The sequence below is a fragment of the Apostichopus japonicus genome, chromosome 22 (assembly GCF_037975245.1).
Source record: "Apostichopus japonicus isolate 1M-3 chromosome 22, ASM3797524v1, whole genome shotgun sequence".
In the NCBI taxonomy this organism is placed as follows: domain Eukaryota; kingdom Metazoa; phylum Echinodermata; class Holothuroidea; order Aspidochirotida; family Stichopodidae; genus Apostichopus; species Apostichopus japonicus.
The window spans coordinates 9,144,288-9,166,348 of NC_092582.1; the positions used below are offsets into that span (position 1 = coordinate 9,144,288).

The window sequence follows — 22,061 nt, forward strand, 5'->3', positions numbered from 1 at the left end:
TGTTTTTAAACCAACGTGTTCCTCGTACATTGTATAGTAATACTAATAGGCGTAGTAGTAAATACGTTTTGAGCACTGATTCTACAAGCAACTGTAGCAGTAAGACATAAGGAACAAAACTTATTTCGTATGTGCAAATCCATGCAACGGCCGTGACACAAGAGTTCAACTGTGTACAAATTTCATGTTGAAAAGATTGTAATGGGCGAGAATGGCCCTCGATTATTCTACAGATGTTAGCTCATCGTTTCTCGAGGATAATTTTCTGTCTGCCGAAGACTGGGGTGAGTGTAGCCTGTAGGTCTAATGCTTTCCGTAGTCTTAACATGAACGATCCTTTATTAAATTAACACGGGTTTTCGGCCCTAACACTTAACAGTAATACTACTACTGTTACTAGTGTTACACTAGTTACAGTAGTTACAGTAGCATGGTGGGCTTAATTTGATAATGGACGCACGTAAGGATTTGATCAACTATATCTATCAAGGAAAAATCCAAATCACTCAACTGTATGCATTTTTTAAAGGCCATGGCTATTCTTACGACTAGTCGTAACAATTATTTATAAGGCCATGGCTATTCTTACAACGAGTCGTAACAATTATTTATAAACTATTCTTACGACAAAGGCAAATTCAAGCGCAGTAAAGTAAATAAAGCCACTGCGCATGTAGTAGGGGTAACCCTAACCCTAAACATAACCCTAAACCTCAATCCTAACCCTTACCCTAACCCTAACCGGAAATTATTGTTTCTCCTCCTCGTAAAAATAGTACTCCTGGTCATGAAAATAGCAACTGCGCATGTGTAGTCGGGAATTATTCTTACGACTAGTCGTAACAATAGCCACTTTGTATTTATAAACTATTCTTACGACATCGGCAAATTCAAGTGCAGTTAAGTAAATAAAGCAACTTTGCATGTAGTACGGTAAACCTAACACTAACCCTAACCTTAACCCTAACCGGAAATTATTGTTACTCCTAGTCGTAAAAATAGTACTCCTAGTCGTAAAAATAGCCACGTTAGAGCAACTGCGCATGCGCATTTATAAATTATTCTTATGACTAGTTGTAAGAATAGCCACTTTGTTTTTTATATGTGCAGTTCCTCAGAAATGTAATGATCGCAAAATAGATTGTTGCGTGTCTACGCAACGTACAATTGAGCAAAATTTGACCACCAAATGTCTGCCATGTCAAGTTCTTTCATACTTAATCCCCAAAATTGACACATTCGTCGATAAGCTAACTGTAACTTGAATTTTAACTATACATCCATTGACTACGGATGCTGTTTGCTACTGGAGCCTCTATGCTCAGACAGGTCAGGTCCAAAAGAGAAGTGGAATCATGTTGAGGTAAGTTTGGTTATTCTTACTAGGGAGTAAGATTTCCAAATGCCAAAAGTACATGAAAAACTGAAGGGAGGGTGTTACAACTAAGTTTTAAAACACTCACAATTCGATCAGCACATACCTGAAATGGATTCAAACTCTGTATGTAACTCTGCTTCCCTGCGCAAAGTTGATATTGCCTCTGTATCGTTGCTAGTAATATGTGAAGGTGCTTCAATTACGAAGGTGCGTCAATTATGAAGCCTAAGCTCAAATCTAAAAAAAAAAAATTTAACATGACCTCCGTATTTTTGCTCAGATTCATTGTGTGTGTTTTTTTCCTTGTGTGCTTTTAACCATTTTGACTGAACATCATGTTCGTTATCTCCCCGAACATCAACGCTGAACTTGAAGCAAAAGTTTTGTTACACTTTTCACAATCTGGTGTTACGATACTCAAGCTAGGCCAGGTAGGTTTAAGGTTTGGCCTATCTTTAGAACAGGGATTCCCTAACTTTACCCCCCCATGAACCCCCTGTGGATGTCAGAGTTGTCCACGAACACCCAAATTTTCGAGGCACAATCTGAGCCATTATTATACTATAATACACATAACAGTGCTTCATGAAAGATCAAGTTCATCGTTTAATATTGTAATGAGCAAAAACAAGAGGTGAACAAATATTTATTTGGAACATCAAGATCAGCTCTTTATCTTCATTCATGATGTACTGTCATGCGTACACCTACTTCACCAAAGTCATGCGGTCTGTGCCTGTTTCATAATTCAGTTATTAATCACATGTACGGTACTACTATGGCAACATACAGTATGCGTATGGAACGCGAAAATTGGGTTTGTCGATAGGTACGACTTTTGTACAATAATTATATACAGTATCAGATTTTAGTTCAACAAAATGTACTCTAGTTTTGACTTTCAGAAGCGTCTCACCACACACCCTCTGGGGGTCCATGCACCCCAGTTAGGGAACCCCTGCTTTAGAAGTATACCTTCTGTTGTTCTTAAATTGTAGTAGGCAGGCCTATCCTATAATGTAAACTGCAGTGTTACCTTGAGTGGTGTGTCTTTAAATATATTTAGGAGATGTTTGTTGATAAAACCATTTTACCCCAAATCAAAAATTTAACCCAACAATTTTACCCCAAAAGTTATTCCTAGGCTAAATGTCTGCAGAAGGTGTTGACAAGGGCTTCATTGTTTCATTTGATTTTTGAAAACCTTCCATGTTATGCCAAATTTCATAATTCTTTTGTGAAATATTTAAAGACTAATAGTTGATGTTTTTATCTATCATGCCTTAGATGGTGAAATATGGTAACATTGAATGTGACAACATTAATTGCAATATGCAGCTTAAAAAGTTTTAGGGAATTTTTTTCTTTCTTTCTTTTTTATTCTGCTTAATTTTAATGAAAAGTTACACAAATACTTTCTTTAATGCACCTTATGTGCACTGCTTTGACTTGTTTTAAGCATGTTTCCTTCAGTGTGTTTCAATTTTAAGTATATTGATTAATTTTTCAGTTTCTATGTCTTACTTTCTTCTCCAGGTTTCCAAAGTGACTTTATCCATAAAGATGTATCGAGTGAAGTAACTTCTTTAGAGGTGAGGAATGCAGATCACGATGTACCATTCATTCAACATTCACTTCCTTAGGGATACAAATAAGATTATGAATTCATGAATGAACTTCCTCATAAACAGCAGTTGATCCATTCATTACAAGTTCCTAAATTATTTCAAAGAAATTATGCTATTCAGTAAATTTCCCTTGGTTGATTGTGTACAATCCTTGGGGCGTCTACATCAATACATCTTGAATGCTAAGTTTCCTGTGCTTTATTAATTGAAGTTATACTTACAGTAAGTCTGTAATTTACAAAAGTTCATTGAAAACCTAATTGTAGTTGGATTGAAGTTTGTTAATGTTTTTTTTTTTTTTTTTTTTTTTTTTTTTTTTTCCCCCCCTTAATAATGCCAGTGATATGTGTTTAATTTTAAAGCTTAAAGTAGCCCAGGGCAATTTTCAGTAAACTAGGATATTATAAGATTTATAGAAAGTTAAATAATGATCATATGACCTCAGTATATAAACATTTGTCACAAATAAAAAATGGGGATGATGAGATGAATGGACTTCCTTTGTTCTGGAAATTTAAGTGTCAGTTCCTTCTTTTGCTGTCATCCATTTTGGTCTAAGCTTAGAAAAAGAGGTGTTACTCAGCCTTTATTTGCCCTGTATCGCATCGAAAACTGCTATGCAAAATGGTCAAGTTGCTACATGTACTTGTAAGTTCAAAGATGTTTTTATAGGCTCAGTTTCTTACACAGAACCCAATACCCAAAGTATTTTTCTTCTTGACAAAATTCAGAGTCTTATGTTCCCATTTACTGTAGTTCATTGTTAACCTACAGTACTGTAAATAATAGGATTCATTTATGATGAATGACAATTTAGCCAGGTTTGAAAATGTAGAAAGTATGCCAATTAAATTACATTTTATTATATCTTAAAAGAGACTTGAATACATATATAGTTTTCCTTAAATCATGTTCCGACATAAACGTTATAAGATTAGTACCGTATTTGAAGTAAGATTTAAAGGAAGCTAGTAAAGTTTTCAAAAGTATTTTTTCCTGGAGGTCTTTACTCTCCAAATTGTTCTCCAACATTTTTAAGGAACACCACAAGATGACTGAATGTCTAAGTCAGGAAAATATCGTCGAAGGTTGTAATAAAAACAATTAAAGAATTTTGACCAAAGGTGACCATATTTGAATATGGAGCATATTTAGGGCGAATACGGCATACTTTTAAGGTTCAGTTTAATACAGTATCTGAGTATAGTGAACTTGTACAGTAAACATGCAAAATACTAACAATGCACAAACCTGTCTTGCCACTCTGTTGGGAAAACTTCACATTCACAGAAAGTGCTCTAAATTTTCGGTTTTGAAATACAGTACTGTTGCAAATTGTGGCGTACAGTATTTTTGTTACTGAACAAGTTGTGCACAGAGCTTACAAGGTATATACAGTACATTAGAGCGACCGAATCCATTCATGATACATATTTTATCAAGCATTCACTCTCTTTCTTTTGCATGCTATGTATACAGAGCTTTGGCATCACCCTTGACTCACAGCATTATAGTGCACAAGACGATGTTAGTTCCGACAGCTCTACAAAATCATGGAACGGCTTAGATGACGACTTTGCAGCAACAGTTGGTGAGTGATCATTTCCTAACAACAGTGGGCTGCCACAAACAGATATATATGACATTAAATGAACAACTTGGTTAAATTAATTTTAATTCAAGTTTTGTATTTGTTTTCTTTTTCTATTACCCTCCAAAGTGGTAAAACAAATTGTGAATTAATAATTATGAAAAGCTTGATGTTCAAAGAGCTCACATGAATGGCCAATATACATTCATGTTTCTGCTGCTGTTGGATATTTCATATTCAAGTAGCAAAAGTGTCATTAAAACTTTCAATATTGTCACAAAGAAATCATTATTCAGTGAACCGTCATACAGTACTTGTCTGAACAGTTACAAGACCTTTCATTTGTGCTTTTCATTTATATTTCAAGGAGTCGAGTAACTTGTCTGTCCAATAAAATCTCAGAAGTTTTTCAAACTGTACTATACACTGTACCATAATGGTTCATTGTACACGTAGTGCATTACTTCCAAACCTAGAAATTCACAACGTTAGCCACTTGATAGTAAAGGCAAAATTATTTTGCTTTAAAGCTGGAATGGCTTATATTTTCATGAATTACAGTGCATGTCAGTTACTGTAAAGGCTTATGAGAGCAACCCATTAATATTTGCTGAAAATAAGCAGTAATTAATACATGGCTTATAAATGTTAGGTACAGATAATGCCTAATATTTGACTCACAATTGTTAGCCACGCTTATCACATGTTACAATGCTCTGAACAATGTCTACTGGAAAACGCAAGTGCCTAGTTTGTATCTACATGCAAATTGTGACTTCCACTGGAATTTGTCCATTGATTTATAGCCCTGACTTTGGAGACCCCACTTCTGTTAAACTGAGTTTAACACAGCAACAGCACTGTACACTATTGAACAACATTTGCTTGCTACATGGGTTAAAATCTCATTTGCTCTTCCTTAAATTTGGCATTTGTTCACCATATTCATTATGATCTTACATTGCTACTGTATGTACACACACACACATATATGTCATCATTTTTCAGAAAAGTGCAAGTTATTCTAACTAACTACTGTACTGTAGTTATCATTAAGTACAGTCAGAAGTATCGTATATTATTGAAACTCTATACGTACCACCCTGTACGTTACAGAACAAATCAAATTAAGTTGGTGGGAAGGAGTGAAAGGAAACATTACCCGTACTTCTTACAATGGACCGTTTTCAGAATTGTTTTACAATCATTAACTTTTATGTAGAACTTTAAAGAGAAAGTATGCTATTCAATTGGAAGAGCACTTACCCTTTAAATGCAGATTTTGGATGCTGATTTGCAAACAATATCGTGAATTTAAACTTCCAATAGAAAGTTGTGCTTTAAAGTTATGAATAATTTAGTATAAATTTATATACATGTGTAATTTACCTATTTTGGAAAATTGTCTAGCCTCGGACATATCAGATGGAAAATTACTGTACAGCAATTTACTTTAAAGTGACCGTTCAGTAACAAACATCTTTCAATTTGTAATTTTAACCTAATTTTGAAGAATCAAGTATTTTTGACACACTGTTTTGCAACATGCACAGTACAAAGTACTGTAAATGTAAACGCCTACAAGAATGTGAAGTATTGCACAAATAACAATATTTCCCATCCGATGAGTTCCACAGTACAGTATCTCAGGAAAATATTACAATTAGTAAAATTTATAAGATGTTTTCATTATTTTTATTTTTTTTTCACAGACGTTGATGTCAAAGGTGAACCATGCTCACCTCAGCTATCTCAGTGTTCAACAGAGTCTCAGTCCAGCCAGGTGTGTAGTTTACTTAGTATATTTAAATTAATGTCTCAAACATAGGACACTGACAGGGCTGCATCACCCCGCAGCCTGGCTGCATAGTACATATATGTTTTTGTGCTGTGCAGTTACACACAATAGGCACTCCAGTTTCACGTGATAAAGTACTGCTAACTGCTAAGATAATTTCTATTTTTTATTTTGATTCAGCCTTGCTGCAGGGGTTTTGAAGCTCCTGTAGAGCTTTCTCTTTGATAAAGTGCCATCTGGTGTTACTGTTAGTTATACATTATAATAGGAGATGGTATTAGAACAGTCTGTTAATGTGAAATGAATGGTTTGGATACACTGGAACCAGATAGGCAGTAGTATTGATGTAGATAAATGCTATAGGCAAGTAAAAGTGACTCTAGACAGACTTTTATTTATTACATAACACATGTACAATAATACAAAAATAATGCATTATAATAGGATATGGTAAATATTGGAACAGTCTGTTAAGTGTGATATGAATGATTGGGATACACTGAAACCAGGTACATAGGTAGTGGTTTGGATGTGTGTAAGTACTATAGGGTACTAGTAAAAGTGACAGTAACTTTAGACAGACTTCTGTTCATTACACAATACATACAATATCAAAATTTGTGATGAAGTGGATAAAAATTCATAGTCGTGTCCACAAAGTTGTCATTGGTTACGACCCTCAACAATTCAACGTTATTTCAATATGAAATGTCAATATTAGTGCTTTCTATGGCTCAGCAGATTACAATATGTATTAAGGCACACTGATACAGCTGTGTTGTCTGAGGGTGGAAATTGCTATTTTATTTTCTTCTTGCGGTATTTTACTAGGTAAAATGTGATTTTTTAATGGTGATTAGCATGTAATATTAATGGGTATAAAAGTTGCCAAAACTCTAGATGGTCTAGCGTTAATCTATTTTTTGACCTACAGTGAACCTACGATATTGAATTGAACACAATTGGAATGTCCAGTGACAAACATTCTCAATCATGGAAACAACTTATTTTTGTAATGCTTTGTGAAGAACCACCATCTCGGTATCAATTTTATTCTCCGCTAGAGATGTGGTTGGTTGAAGCTACAGTATTCAATCAGTGTTTTTCCTGAAAATCCTGTAGTGAGAAAGCAAAACGGAACCTACATGGGCAGTCTGATGTTTTTATGCCATCTCTTGAAAACACTCTTGTTTAGTTAGTCTCATATTTGTTTATTTTAGCATGTTTACATTTAAAACATAAAACTAGGAGTATTTTATTTAGCAACAATAGCGAAATGAAGAACTGTCTACACGTTCTCTCTGCATAAATAGTGTCTGGGATTGGTTTTTACGGCTCATCTGCTCTGATGATGTCACTGTCTTTCCTGTTATTACCAAAATAATATAAGTCACTCACAAAACCTTAGCAACAAATCTTCGATCTAGAAGATATGTACTACTATGTAAAACTATCCAAGTCTGCCAGCAAAATAAAATTTTGCTAAAACATAAATTTGATTTGCCAAACTCTTTTCATTGTCATATATTCTGAATTCCATGGAAAACCTATATGTGAAACACAATCCAAGTATTTGGCAGAATATGCCTGTAACACACAAAATGGAGACCACAATTTGGAAATATCATATTCAGTGGTGAAGCATGATTGTGGTTTATACTTTTACATCAGTGCGGGTGGTGATGATGATCATTGGTTATAGAATCATTAGTCATTAGTAATATACAATACTTGGATTGTCTCTGCAAAGTACTTAAGATCATACATTCAGTTACTACATCTCATGGCATGCAGATGGACAAAAGAATGGAGAGAAAATCAAGGATTTAATACAGTATATATATATATATATATATATATATATATATATATATATATATATATATATTGTAACACTTTCCTCCGTGACTAGCGCCGGCCAGCCGATTCAGGGTTCTTGGCCTAAGATGTAGTATTGAAATTGGCCAGTAATTACCTTACAACTTAACTTAAGCCATAATACACAAATAATACAGTGCATTCCTACCATCCCCAAACAATTGTACTCCTTTACAGAGATGAATGTGATCACATGAGTATCCCTAGAAAATATCACATGTGTTACATCACAATCCCAGGATAAGCCTGATACCACATCCATAGGAGCAGCCCCAAAAGCCATAATCTGCCAACAATTACAACTGGTTTACTTAGTGCCATGAGAGATAACCCCTATATAATTCCAAGGGGATTAAACTACTGTATCACAATTGTTCCACACCGGCCACACAAGAACTCCCATTGCTCCACAACTCTACAGTAACAGCGTTACACTTTATATATATATGTACACACCTGACTTTGGAATGGTAATATAAAGTGTTTTTTTCTCTTTCCTTTTAATTTGAAATTCACTAATTGTTTACCTATTTAGCTTCCTTTGTTTAAACAATAGCTATATGTTCACAGCTGGAATTTAGAATTAGCTGTTTTGACAACACATGAGAATATTTTATGTGGTGTACCTGAAGCTGTACATATAAATATAAACTTTTGAGCTCAGAATTGTGTGTACAGCTGCACACAGTGCACATACAGTAGAAACCATTGAAAGAAAGAATTGTCACCAAAATGTCAACATCTTTCTCTGGTCTTATTCTAAAGTACTATAATCCATCGCTTTCTGATATTGCTGTGGAACATCAAAGGCCCGCCTAATGTCGCTAGACATTATGACATCAATGGAATGAAATTTGTGATGAAAATGGACAAAGCTCATGAATGCTCATGGCAAAAATGGTATCATCATGATTAGTAGAACCCTCAACAAATCAAAAGTATTTATTTAGATCAAATGTCAACAATAGTTATTGCATTTTTGTGGCCGAGCAGCTTTCAACGCTGTAAAGCAAACCAGTCTTGTATTGTTCTTTACTGAAAATTACTATGCCAGTTCCTTCTTGCAGTATTTTAATTTGCAAAATAAGTGTGATTTAGAGAATTATATTCAAACTGATGTGGATCTGTGTGTATTATTGAACGATGCAAAGGTTACCAAAATGATAACAAAACCCTCAAACATCAAGAAGTGTTGATACTTTGTAACATTTGTTGCACATCTGCCACTGTGATGAGTCGACCATTAAATAGCTGATATAAACATTTATTGTGCAATAGGAAATGGAAAACTTGAAGACTTGTTGTTTTAATGCTTTGAGGCAAAACAGGACTTGACATGTCAGCCTCATCTGAAAGATGATAAACTAACCATACATGTGTAATTGTTCGATGCATAGTACAGCGGTAGGTTAAGACTGAACTCAAGTTTGGCAGGAAGTAACCGATTCTGTTCCTGGTCTCAGTAAGCCTATAAGGGGGCTTGGGGGGCAAATAGGCTTGAATGGTGCAACGTGGTTGTTGCAGGTCACTCAAGACTTGCTTGGTGTGCCTTTCAGAATAGACTTATTTTTTGTAACGTGTCATGTGGATTGGATGATTCTGTTTTGACGGTTTTGGCAGTCGTCGTAATATTAGAATAATAATTCTCTCTTTTATTCAAAGAAAATATTGATCCTTGACATCGACGTATTTTTAAATCTAACTGATGCAAGTTCTTTTCTTCCCTACACAGATTCTTCAACATGAACTTCTTGTCAAGTTGGAATCCCCACCCCTGACTCCTCCCCATGAGGATTACCCCTCTGTCGCTTCAGCTCATCTCAACGGTTACAATCAAGACAACCCGAACCATTTCAATTTGGTTGATGGCAGCATACAATTACCGACCTCGCAGACTCAAAATGGTTTCATCGTGCGGAGTAGTGGTGGGAACCCTGCGGTGCCCAACCAGGTTCACATTATGAATGGTAACATTCACAAAGGACATCAGATTGTGAATGGAAACATTAATCTAGTACCCACGTCAAATGGGGTCCTTGTTGGAAATAACAAGGGTGTGCCAAAGGTGGTGATGACCACCAACGGGTTAGGCAACGGTATCAAGGTACAAGTGGTAAACGGTGGTACCAAGAGACTTGCCAATGGTACGATCAAATCTGGAGGGAGGATTAGCTCCAGAAAGGGTCTTGCACCTGCCCCAAAGAGGGACGCCAATGGGATTACCATACACCCACCAATCGTACCAAGAGTCGAAGGAATCCAAATGAACGGTGTACCGGCAACCATAGCAGTGACCCAGATGTCAGGTAAGCTAAAGAAGTCTTCCTAATGCATGGCATCCTTATAGGTTTGGGTAAAGTAATGAAGTCTCCCTAATGCATGGCATCCTTATAGGTTTCGGTAAGCTAATGAGGTCTCCCTAATGCATGGCATGCTTATAGGTTTGGGTAAGCTAATGAAGTCTCCCTAATGCATGGCATCCTTATAGGTTTGGGTAAAGTAATGAAGTCTCCCTTATGCATGGCATCATTATAGGTTTGGGTTAGCTAATGAGGTCTCCCTAATGCATGGCATGCTTAAAGGTTTGGGTAAGCTAATGAAGTCTCCCTAATGCATGGCATCCTTATAGGTTTGGGTAAAGTAATGAAGTCTCCTTTATGCATGGCATCCTTATAGGTTTGGGTTAGCTAATGAGGTCTCCCTAATGCATGGCATGCTTATAGGTTTGGGTAAGCTAATGAAGTCTCCCTAATGCATGGCATGCTTATAGGTCTGGGTTAGCTAATGAAGTCTCCCTAATGCATGGCATGCTTATAGGTTTTGGTAAGCTGAGGGAAAGTCTCCCTAATGCATGGCATGCTTACATCTTCTATGTAGCGAATAATATGCAATCCTATTAACCCTTAATTGTGATAACTCAAATAAATGCTTTATTTCTTTTAAATAACTTGACTGACTCACTGACTGACAGACTGACTGACTCAGTAAAGAGTTTACATAGGCAGCATTGGTATAGTCTCATTTTCTTTTTGTCATTATTTTGTGCCATTTTTTTTCTTCACACTGAAACATCATTTTATTTTGACAGCTGCCAAGGCTATTGTGTTCAGTCAGAGTGCTAATGGTGGTGGTTGCAACCTAAAGACATCTTGCCAGGGGACCGTCCCAATGCAGCAAACTGTAACAGTCAGTGCTGTAAGACCAAGCCTGTCTCCTCAACCCCCGGAGGATATTAGCGATGGAAAAGAGGTTTGTGTTTGATTCTTTCAATCACGGAAAAAAAAATTGAATTATTAAATATTGTGACTTGTGTGTAACACCAGTGTGTGCTGCATTCACACACAAACAGATTAATAGTCGATGCTTCTTCTGTTTGCACAATTATTTGGAAAGATCAAGTCCGAGTCACACCCAGAAACATGAGATAATTCAAAATAATTCTTTTCTGGGGCTGGAAGTAGCCTAAATTGTTATCTTGAAGATATAAAATTTCTCTTATGCAAAGGTTGTACATGATGTATATAATTTTTTGTAACATTTATTGGATACTGCATGTAACTTCCTCATAACATGAGGTCTTAAAGATCATCAGTTTTGGATCCAACTTTAAGTGTGTCCAAATTGCTAGAAGTTTTAAAGTACTTTCCTTTTGGTCCCCTATCTCCAAGGTTACTCTGTCTCCAAGGTTACTTCCAGGGCATCGAGGAGTGTTTAGTAAGACAAACAAATGTTTGGGTGAGGAAAAATACATTGAGGGTGGTAGTAAAGTTCCAACTCCAACCCTTCCAACTTCCAACCCCAGAAAAGAATTATCTTGTATATCTCATGTTTCTGGTAGTAAAGTTCTTGTGTAAGATGTAGCATGAGTGACCATAATCAGACTTTCTAGCCTATTTTGTGCCAATATTGATTTAACCCTGTAAGAGTCATAGTGGAAAAGTCTGTGCACTAATTGGTAAAGTAGTAGACCAATGTAACCTTGTTTAAAAGTAAAGTGAAAAATATGTGAATATCGAGGCAAAGATAAGTAAAAAGAAATATCACAAATGGTGCAATCAGTTTCATTTCATCTTTGTTTTTGTCCAGATGATGGCTTGGAAGAGACAGCAGAGGATGATTAAGAATCGGGAATCAGCATCTCTGTCCCGGAAGAAGAAGAAAGAGGTGAGTTTAATATTGCAGATCATGAGATGCAGGCATGGGATGTCTTGAAGATGACACAATACACATTAATAGATATTAATTATAAAAGATTGTGGTACGTGGTTTGTTGCATCAATGTTACTCTCTTACTCCGCTTACAAATGCAGTTTATGAAACTTTTTGAGTCAGAAATGCAGTCATCATGGAATATCACATGCCTTGGTCAGAGTGATACAAAGTTATCACCCATATCAAAATTTTGCTTCAAAATCACGAGAGCTACCGACATTTCGCGTTAGACGTGCCGTACTGTCATAGTAGATACCTAGCATACAGGGTGTAAATTTATTCCAGTATTGCATATGATATATGTGCAAATTTGGGAAAATTACTACACAAGTGCATACATGTAATCAGTATTGTTTTACACAGGACCATCTCCTTTTCAGTATTGTATTGGAAGCATATTCATCAATTTTTAAATAGTCGTACAAGATGTGAGTAGTAAATCATTCCTTGAGCATAGCCTACTTGCTTGTGAGATCAGGGCTCAGTATGATCATGGTCATTACTCGTTGAGTCTAAATATCAAGTAATTTCACGGTTTGGGACCAATGGACTTGAAAAAGGTCAAACGGATCATTGCACAGTCTTAATGACAAAAATCTTTGTGATAAGTGGATTTGGTTAAATGAAAAGCAAGAAGCTACTGAACTATACATAATATTTGACCTCTGACATATGATGTCATCAATCACGCAGTCATGATTTTACATGGTCAAGTTTGAACTTGATCGGACTTACGGTGTAGCAGTAGTTCGCGATGCACTTTTTACTCACTCACAGATATATTCACTCACACAATCACTCACGTACACACTCCTTTACATTTCTTGTTGTTGGGTTATGTACAATATCTCATCTACCTTTTCTACATTACATGTAGATAGATGAGATAGCAAGACTAAATGTACTATATGTATATATAATAATAATAATAATAATAGACCTGTGCTGATATCAATTCCCAATGTTTCCAATTTTAGTATGTTCAACTGTTGGAACAGAAGATGCAGGATGTTGCCATGGAGAATGAGATGCTTAAAGAGGAGAACGTTGGACTCAAGAAGAGGTTGTGCGCTCTTGAGGAGGAGGTACGTTAGGTCGTGAGATAAGATTAGACTGTTTGAATACTTGTATTCAGAGAAGATGGTGTAGCATATATGGTAGTGATAATTCTTGAGAAATAATAGTTTAGAAGGTAAAACATGTCTCCTTGAAACTACAGGCTGACCACTTAATCAAGAAAGTCAACAAACTTTTACCGTTTGCTTAGGGAGTATTGGCTCAGTAGTTAACGCCGGTGCCTTTCAACCATAAGGTCCCGAGTTTGAGTCACTCCAAGATTAATGTATGTCGTCCAGTTACAGAGTTGCTGACAAATCATAATCATGGACGTTAAAGGTGAATCTAAGAGACTGACTTCTGTGAGCTTGCAGCTTTGATAAGCCAATGATGGCTTCTTCGCGAGTTCCTGCTTGCAGGAGGATCTAAAAAGAATTTAAAAAATTAAAAAATACAAGTTTGCACACACTCCCTGATCCATTTAAAATCATTTAACGATGTAAAGATATTACAGAAGCTTGTTTTATGTCATGAGTCAGTTCTAAGACAGCAGTATGTTTAAACTTAGAGGTCATTTTTTGGCACCTCATATCTTTCTCATTCAGGAACTCCTGGCTTTGCAGACTAAGAGGTTGTGAAGTGGGCAAAGGTTTTGAAATGGGAAGAGGTTGAGAAGTGGTTTTCCTGCCCCACTAATGTAGTTTTGATCCTGTCTGCAAATCAAGCAAAAACAACAAAAATCCTAAAATTTTGTCTGACAGCTATAACCATTTGAAGTACTGGGAGCAATCCCCCAAAATTTTGCACAGTCAAGTATCTGAAATTGTTGAAGTATAATAGTATGACACCAATCCACCCACCGTTATGCAAAAGATATGATCATAATAAATCATTAAGTTATTGATGGCACGCAAGTAAAAACTTGACAAAGTTGGACATGTTTGTTTGCTAAGATCGAGTGCCTGTGGTCATTTCAAGACATTATCCTGTTAACATATTTTGTTGATTATATGCTACACTTTGAGACGTTACGTGTTTGAAATTTTGTAATCTTTGCTTCATCTTTGTTATAACAGGTGGAGAGCCTCAGGTGCCTGTCTCCAAGCAGCCCATCAATGTCAGGGAAATATGTGACGTGCCTTCTAACTGTGATATTATTTATCGGAGTTAACCTATCACCTTTCAGGTAAGAAATGAGAGAATTGGTCCTTTGGGGGTAAAGGATCTGATATTAGTATACGATTAAAAAATCTTCATGGAAAAGACATAATATCACCTTTCAGGAGGACAGCGGCTATGCCTTTCAGTCAGACTTTTGATTAATCTTGATATTGTAATATTTCCGTTTCTATCGAAATCAACCCTAGGCTATATTTTGCATTTCTTTGATATGAGATGACTGGTAGGGTTCCCTAAGAAACTTCTGTCAAACTGCGGTTGAAAAGAAATTTGAGGATCAGTGATCAGTAGCGTTGTGCGCACAACTCAATATTATGTTCTTGTACTGGCTGAAGGAGTAATGCATTCTTAATAGTACGGTCATACCAAGGGGAATTCTATGTGTATTGGTACAACTGATCAGATGCATTAACCAGCTGTAATGATTAATGTATGAATAAAAAACTTATAACTAATGTCCCCCTAAATTATTTTCCTGTCGTCTACCCTCAGCCTTTTAACTAGCAATACCAGAAACGATGACTTCATTCTCACATCATCGCATCACGGCCGAAGCCTGCTCAGTTTCGAGGGAGACTTTGAGAATGCGAGCGCAGCACGGTCTCCACCAGACATGGCAGACATCATCAAGGATCAGTACTACAACGAAACGTTACTGAGACTTCACGATGAGTCATCGCAACATCTCATGAGACTAGCAGAGGTGGAGCAGGCATTACTGATACAGGAAGCTCTCAACTGCTCCTTCCTCCAAGATGAACCAGAATCGTCTCACAGTGCCAGGTTTGTCCATCATCATAGTTTGGTTCTTTTCAATCGGTTTCAGAAATTTAAAGAGAGGATTAGGAGGTGAAAGACGAACAAAACTGGTGCGGCTTATAAGTCTCTCGAGCAGCATTGAAGTAGGGTAGAATGAAACGTAGAAAAAGAGAATGATCTTAGCTGAGACAGGAAGTGACAGATACAAATGAAAGCCTGGTTATGCGAAGATATTAAAGGCATCGAAGACTTGCCCCAAACAGTGTGCGGTTATCTGAAAAAGTTAACTCTCCGTTGCTTGCAAGTGACGTTTTGTTCGTGTTGCTACAAAATGCAGACAGTGCAGTAATGAAACGTGATACCTTGTTATCTTTAGCTGGACCTGAGATGTCCATCGCTGTATTGTTTGTACACTGTGCTGTGGGTATTGTACACAGCTGTATGTCTAATTACCGATGGTAGCAAGCTGTGTGTGTATTTTCTGGGATAGATGGTAGTGTCTAACACTTCTGTAACACCTCATTCAAAACTAGGTCAGATTACCTGCAACAGACGTTTCTTTTTGCGCGAGTCTTCACACCCTTTAATGTATACCTGAATGTAAGACAGGATTGCTGTTAGTTTCAGAGAATTTTACTTGGCCTCTTCTCTCTCACCTGTTTGGGGAAAATAGATGATATGAATATATTATTTTCCCTCTGGAAACTAATATTTTTTTCTAGTTATCTTGGTGAAACTTGCATGCAATTCCTGCTTGCGGTTTCCAGTTATTGCTGGTTTGTCATTGTCACATTTGTATCAAAGGGAACTTGAGGCAAGCAGGGTGTGATATCATGAATGCACACGGACAAACCATGTTTGGTACTCACTTTTGAGAAAATTTAATTTATGTTTCTAAAGGGGGGGAATATCTTTTTGTAATTTTGTATCTGTGACATCTAACTTGTTTGATTAAAGTTCACATTTTGGTAGGAAACTTTAAAGTGGTATTGGTTGTACTTGATGAGAATTTTACCTAGAAACTTGGATCATATTCCTCATTGACATTAACTTAAATGCTCCACTGAACCCCAAATGTTCTTAGGAAAACCTTGAGGACAGTGGTGGTAATCTAACTAGCACTTTACTCACTTCTCACCAAAGGCTATTTTATAAAGCCAACATGGACAGATCATGTTTGGTTTGTTCTTTATTATGGTAAGTTCCAATAAAGTGGGTGCCAATAAAGTGGGTTCCAATAAAGTGGGTTCCAATAAATTGGGCAATTGTTAATGTTGATCATACTGTGAATGAAACCTGCCATGGCTAGAAATGACCTGAACTCTTTTCCATATGTATTTTTGATTTTGCAGGTTACTGGATGTTTTGAGAAAGCTTGCTCCTAACAAAGAACATTTACATGAAGAAGATGGGAATAAGAAGAAAGAGAAAGAGGTATTTTTGGGGGAAATTAGTTTTATAAAACAATTTGTTTTAGCTGACAAAAAATAACTAAAAATTACTAAAATACCACATTAAATAACATCTATTGGAGTGATTCCAGATTCTGAAGTGTCAAAGGAAAGACAATATATTTCGCAGACAAGAAAAGCAGCTTTAAGTGGACGGGTTAATTGCAGTGGGGTATATATAAGATGATTGAATTATGTGAATAGTTTTCACGTGTAGTTTTTCTTGTCTCAGAACTCAGTAGTAGTGATCATTGGTCAATGTGACCATATTTGATTTCTTTAATCACGTTTGTAAGAAATGGTAAAATGCAAGGAATTTCAACTGAGAGCAATATGAAATAAAAATGAGATATTTGACTCATTAGTTGCATCTGCAGAGTCCAGCTTTTAATTAATAAGTGTCCATTTTAAAGTGTTTGAAGTCTAACAAAAGTAAACACTCTTCAAGCACCAAACCTGGTTACTTTTTCATCTTTTTTCCAGGTAAAGTCCAAGTCAAATGAAAAGTTGAAAAAGGTCAGGAAGGAAAGGAGGAAAAAGATGATGAAGGCCCAGGAGGCAAAGTGGCAGATGGAATCGGATGAGAGGTCGCTTCAGATATACGACAGCTTCTTCATCAGACACTACGAGAATCTCATCAACTCCCTGGAGCGTAGAGATGACACATACTACATTGTGTCCTTCACTCGGGTTAGTTATATCATGACTTGTGGTAGTATTTCACCTTGTCATGAGAAGCAGTCTGTTGTATAATTTTGATTTTGTTTTTGGTTCCTGGAAGGGATAGATGAGTTGATGTAGACAGAAGGAGACTTGTTTGGGGGGGGGGGGGGGGAAGAAACAAGCAAATGATATCTGTTTGATTGGGAGCGTGGTGGCCAATTGGCTAAGGCGTCGGGCTTGTGATCCAAGGATTGCTGGTTCAATTCCTGCCTAGTTCATTACATTGTGTACTTGAGCAAGATGCTTTATCTCACTTGCCTCTCTCCACCCAGGGGTTAAATGGGTACCTGTGAGGTAACTTGTCATTGGGCGCAGTATATAACTGCTGCCGCTTGGAGGGATTGTCTCTGGGACAGGTTATCATTGAGCAGGGGTAATATAACTTGTAAGCGCTGTGATATGGTTACCATGAATAGCGTAGCTAAATGCCTAATATTATCATTATTATTATTGTTAAATGAAATCACTGTACATTATCTTTCAGCATTAACCAGATTCTTCATAATTGATAAGTGTTTCTCCCCTTTTCTTCTTGTGGTTGGGGGAGAGAGATGAGGGAGAATTTATCTCGGTGTTGAGCAGTGGGTGGCACAATTTTCCTGCCATACCATGTGAATCCAGAACAACAGATTTTGCAGGACTCAAAACTTTTGGCAAATTAATGTAAATATTATAGAAATTCAAATTGTGCAACGTCAATAATTGGGGCAGTCTTTTAGCTATCGTAGTGTCATTTGGAACCTAAATTCAATCACAGCGTGTGTTTTTCAGCATAGGCTCAGTGGCATCTTACACCTGTGTTTTTGCCTTTATTTTCGGTGTTTCAGTATGATTTTGATGAGATATACAACAACTGTTTATTTGATAACCTAACCTTCCTTTGTGTTCTTCGTCTGTAGGATCATCTGTTGTTACCCGCCATGTCTCATAACCGCACTCAAAGACCCAAGATGTCTCTGGTGATGCCCGCTGGAGGAAATGGTGAGTTCTATCTCATGTTTAGGCAGAAGGGAAGGGCACTTGAGGTTAAAAATATAGAGGAATATATATATATATAGTCAATACATAAAGAGCAACACACCAGAAAAATTCCACTACACGACCGGGTTCGTCATTTGGGACTCATCAGGCGAAGGTAGGAATCGAACCCCCAGATCTTGTGTCACAGACCAGAGTCCGTACCACACGACCATATTTATATATGTATATATTTATATATATATATATATATATTGCATCGCTTGCAGCCCAGCAAGGAAAATCCTCACACCCGCCCCCCCCCCCCCTATTAAGCATTCCTGGCATTCAGATGTGGATTTGAACTCCATACAACTCGTTTGGACTTTCTTATCTTTCAGCATCGATGTGGGACACGCCCAAGGATCACATGACCATGATGCAGATCGATTGTGAAGTGACCAACACACGAACCATCTCGGTGCCTGATCTCAAGCAGGGCATCCTGGAAAACGAGACAGACACATCATCCTCCCACGCTCACAAAGCAGCTTCTCCTCCTCCTCCGTCAAACCATTCTGACCATCCTCCCCCATCACGTTCCCCGTCGGGATCATTCCAGGCATCAACGCCCTCATCTCGGGGGTCGCCATCTCGCATCAAGAAATTTCGGCCAAAAAAAGAATTCCCAATTCAAAACAATGTGACAAAAACATAATTGGAAAATCTTGTGACTTTCCAAGTAAATTTGAGTAAATTTAGTTCCATGTGCATTAAAATAATTGTTATGTGTTCACTTTTTACAGAATCTTGTTTCTCCTGCTCTTTTGAAAACTATTTTGAATATCACCTTTTTTTTTTTACTTTATCTGACAGAAATATATCCAAATGACCTCAGCTTGAACTTTAATGAAAAAAGAATTTGCTATTATAGGTGCCATTAAGTTTTATCGATTGCCAGTGGTGTCTATGTTCAAAAGATATTCTTGCTTAGGTGGAAGTAGTTTTATACAACTGAATTTGTTACTTTCTTCTTTTGGTGAGGGGGGCATGTTGGGTGGAAGAGGCAAAAACACAGGATGAAGCAAAATGCAGGTTGGCATGATTTGATAGGATAGGGACATTTTAATGAGGGACAGTGCTTGTCTCCCAAAACTCAATAGTATTTTATAACATGATGAATCTAAAAATGCTCTTTCCAGAAATTTGTTTTTTGAAAAATCGGTTTCCGTTGTGGTAAAGTACTCTACTGCTCTACCTATTGGATGGTTTTCCTTCCTTTGGTTTTTAAAAGTTTCCCAAGTATAAAACTTAAAATCTATAATTATCACAGAGTAATGAGAAAGAAACACATTGGTCCAACTTTCCATCTTCAGATCTCTTCAATTCAGTTGCTGCAATATAAAATATCGAAATGTATTAATTTTATTCTGGTAAATACTTTATGCAGTGATTTGTGATGTCATACATGGAAAGTCACATGAAAAATTGCTGTATATTTCATTGCATTTTAACTAATGTAATTATAATCACTGTTTAGCTGAAGTCACTTGATCACACCATCATAAAAATAACATCCTATAACAATTGAATTATTCTCCAACTGTTCAATAAAGATAAACAAGAGCAGCTGTTGGTATAGTCTATGTATGACATCATTGATTACTTTGCAACAAACCTTATCCAAATAAAATGAATAAACTGCAGTAATTTGCGGTCTTTCAGTGTTCGGATAAATGCTTGTCATTGCTACAAATGTAAAGAATGCCTGGTTTAACACCGTTGGAACTGATTAGAAATGATAATTTAACAATCTTAAATGAAATGAGCTTGGGGTTAGTTTGATCAAATATCTTTATTTGAGTTCCCTTGGGTATTTTTGGGTCATAGTACTAGATATTTGGCTGGCAAATACAAATCCAGTCTGAAGCAATACTTGGTGTTTGGTAACATTGATTGATAGAAATTTGTTGTTAGATTAATCTCAGAATGCTGTGCAAGATCCTTTGCTAGAATATGCTCACTAATTTCTTTGAATTTTATTTACAGGGTCGCTATTATTTTATTCAAGTCTAAACAATTTTCATTTACACAGCGAATTTTCAATGTATATTATTTATTAAACATTCACAAAACAGATTGGAAAGTTTCAACTTTTTCACCATTATTTTTAACGTCTTTGACTAGTCAAGTTAGACTAATACACTTCTTTTCCTATGGATTGTCAACATTGAAAGTTTACCTACATCATCTCAGAAATAAAAGACCTTTATTATCAGAAAGTATGGACAATCCAACCCAACATTTAGAAAAGTCAATTTGGTAAAAGATTCCCATATTTAATATTTTTATTGACATTTTGCTGCATAATGTTGATTTTATTGTGTTTATTTAGACTCCATTGTTTTTTATTTGTTGCCAGCTGTAAAATGATCTCATCTTGCACTATGAACCTTCACAATGTTAGTGTATCGTTGTTTGTAATTCATTTGTTGTTCATTTTCGTGTACATTCCATAGTTATTTCTTTGTAATATTTGTGGGGTAAGGGGGATCGTTAATGATTTCTGTTTGAAAGATGTATATTTAAAGGAGAAACAAAGATAGCTAACCACCATCGTTGGTCTCTGTGATAGTGATAACTGTCATGAACAACTTTCCAAAACAGCTCAGAAAAGTCTTATTCCATTTAGGAGATATGACAGATTTAATGTTCTATCACATGCCAGGATGAAGACTTGGTCAAGTCTAAATATGACATCATAAAGTCACATGTGCTTCATTTATGTTTTTCTGTATTTATTACAATGTCTCATTTTCTGTAATGAAGATGGGTTTGCCAAAAAATATATATATAAAAGATCAAAACCCATAACTGCCCTAATGATGAGATTTATTTCAGTATAAACACCAGGTGAACATCGTTAACAGTTTAATTTGAAAATATGGAGAGAGAAAAAACATTAATGGTTTCAGAATCTTGTAGATCTATGACATCACAGATTTATAAAATGGTAGCTCTTGTTTTTGATAAAAATCTCTGTTAGATAAGCTAAAGATGATGACATATTTTGCTCTCTTTTTAAGGTATTATAAAGGGATGTCTGTCTTTTTCTAATCAAAACTAAGAATCTCTTTGTCAGCTATTTTTCCTTTTTTTTATGCAAGTTTGATGATATAATGTAAGACCTCTTGAATATTAGTCAGCTGTAGAAATGTTACCATATTTTAATTCATAATGCAACTCTTTTCAATGAATTCAATGTACTCAGTCACGTGCTGACATTGATAGTGAAGTCCAGTGTAAGATAAGGAAAGTGGAATATGAGTACAACAATGCCAATGTATAGGGTTGCACATGTGACATACTTATTGAGAGCCCTCCGAGAAAAAATACCCCTCTCTCAATCTCACCTTAAATCTAAACTAGTACGTTTGATCTTGTGAAATAC

General features: G+C 36.3%; 1 protein-coding gene across 1 annotated transcript; it reads left to right on the forward strand.

Moving 5' to 3' along the window:
• Positions 1 to 74: 74 nt before the first annotated feature.
• LOC139963457 (uncharacterized) lies at positions 75 to 20,849 on the forward strand. Its single transcript, XM_071964236.1, has 14 exons — positions 75 to 284; positions 2,915 to 2,970; positions 4,486 to 4,597; positions 6,310 to 6,380; positions 10,006 to 10,579; positions 11,362 to 11,522; positions 12,360 to 12,437; positions 13,463 to 13,570; positions 14,618 to 14,727; positions 15,213 to 15,503; positions 16,832 to 16,913; positions 17,414 to 17,620; positions 18,553 to 18,634; positions 19,012 to 20,849. Exons 1-14 carry the CDS (start codon positions 212 to 214, stop codon positions 19,326 to 19,328), a joined length of 2,322 nt encoding a protein of 773 aa, XP_071820337.1. The 5' UTR covers positions 75 to 211; the 3' UTR covers positions 19,329 to 20,849.
• The last annotated feature ends 1,212 nt before the right edge of the window (positions 20,850 to 22,061 follow it).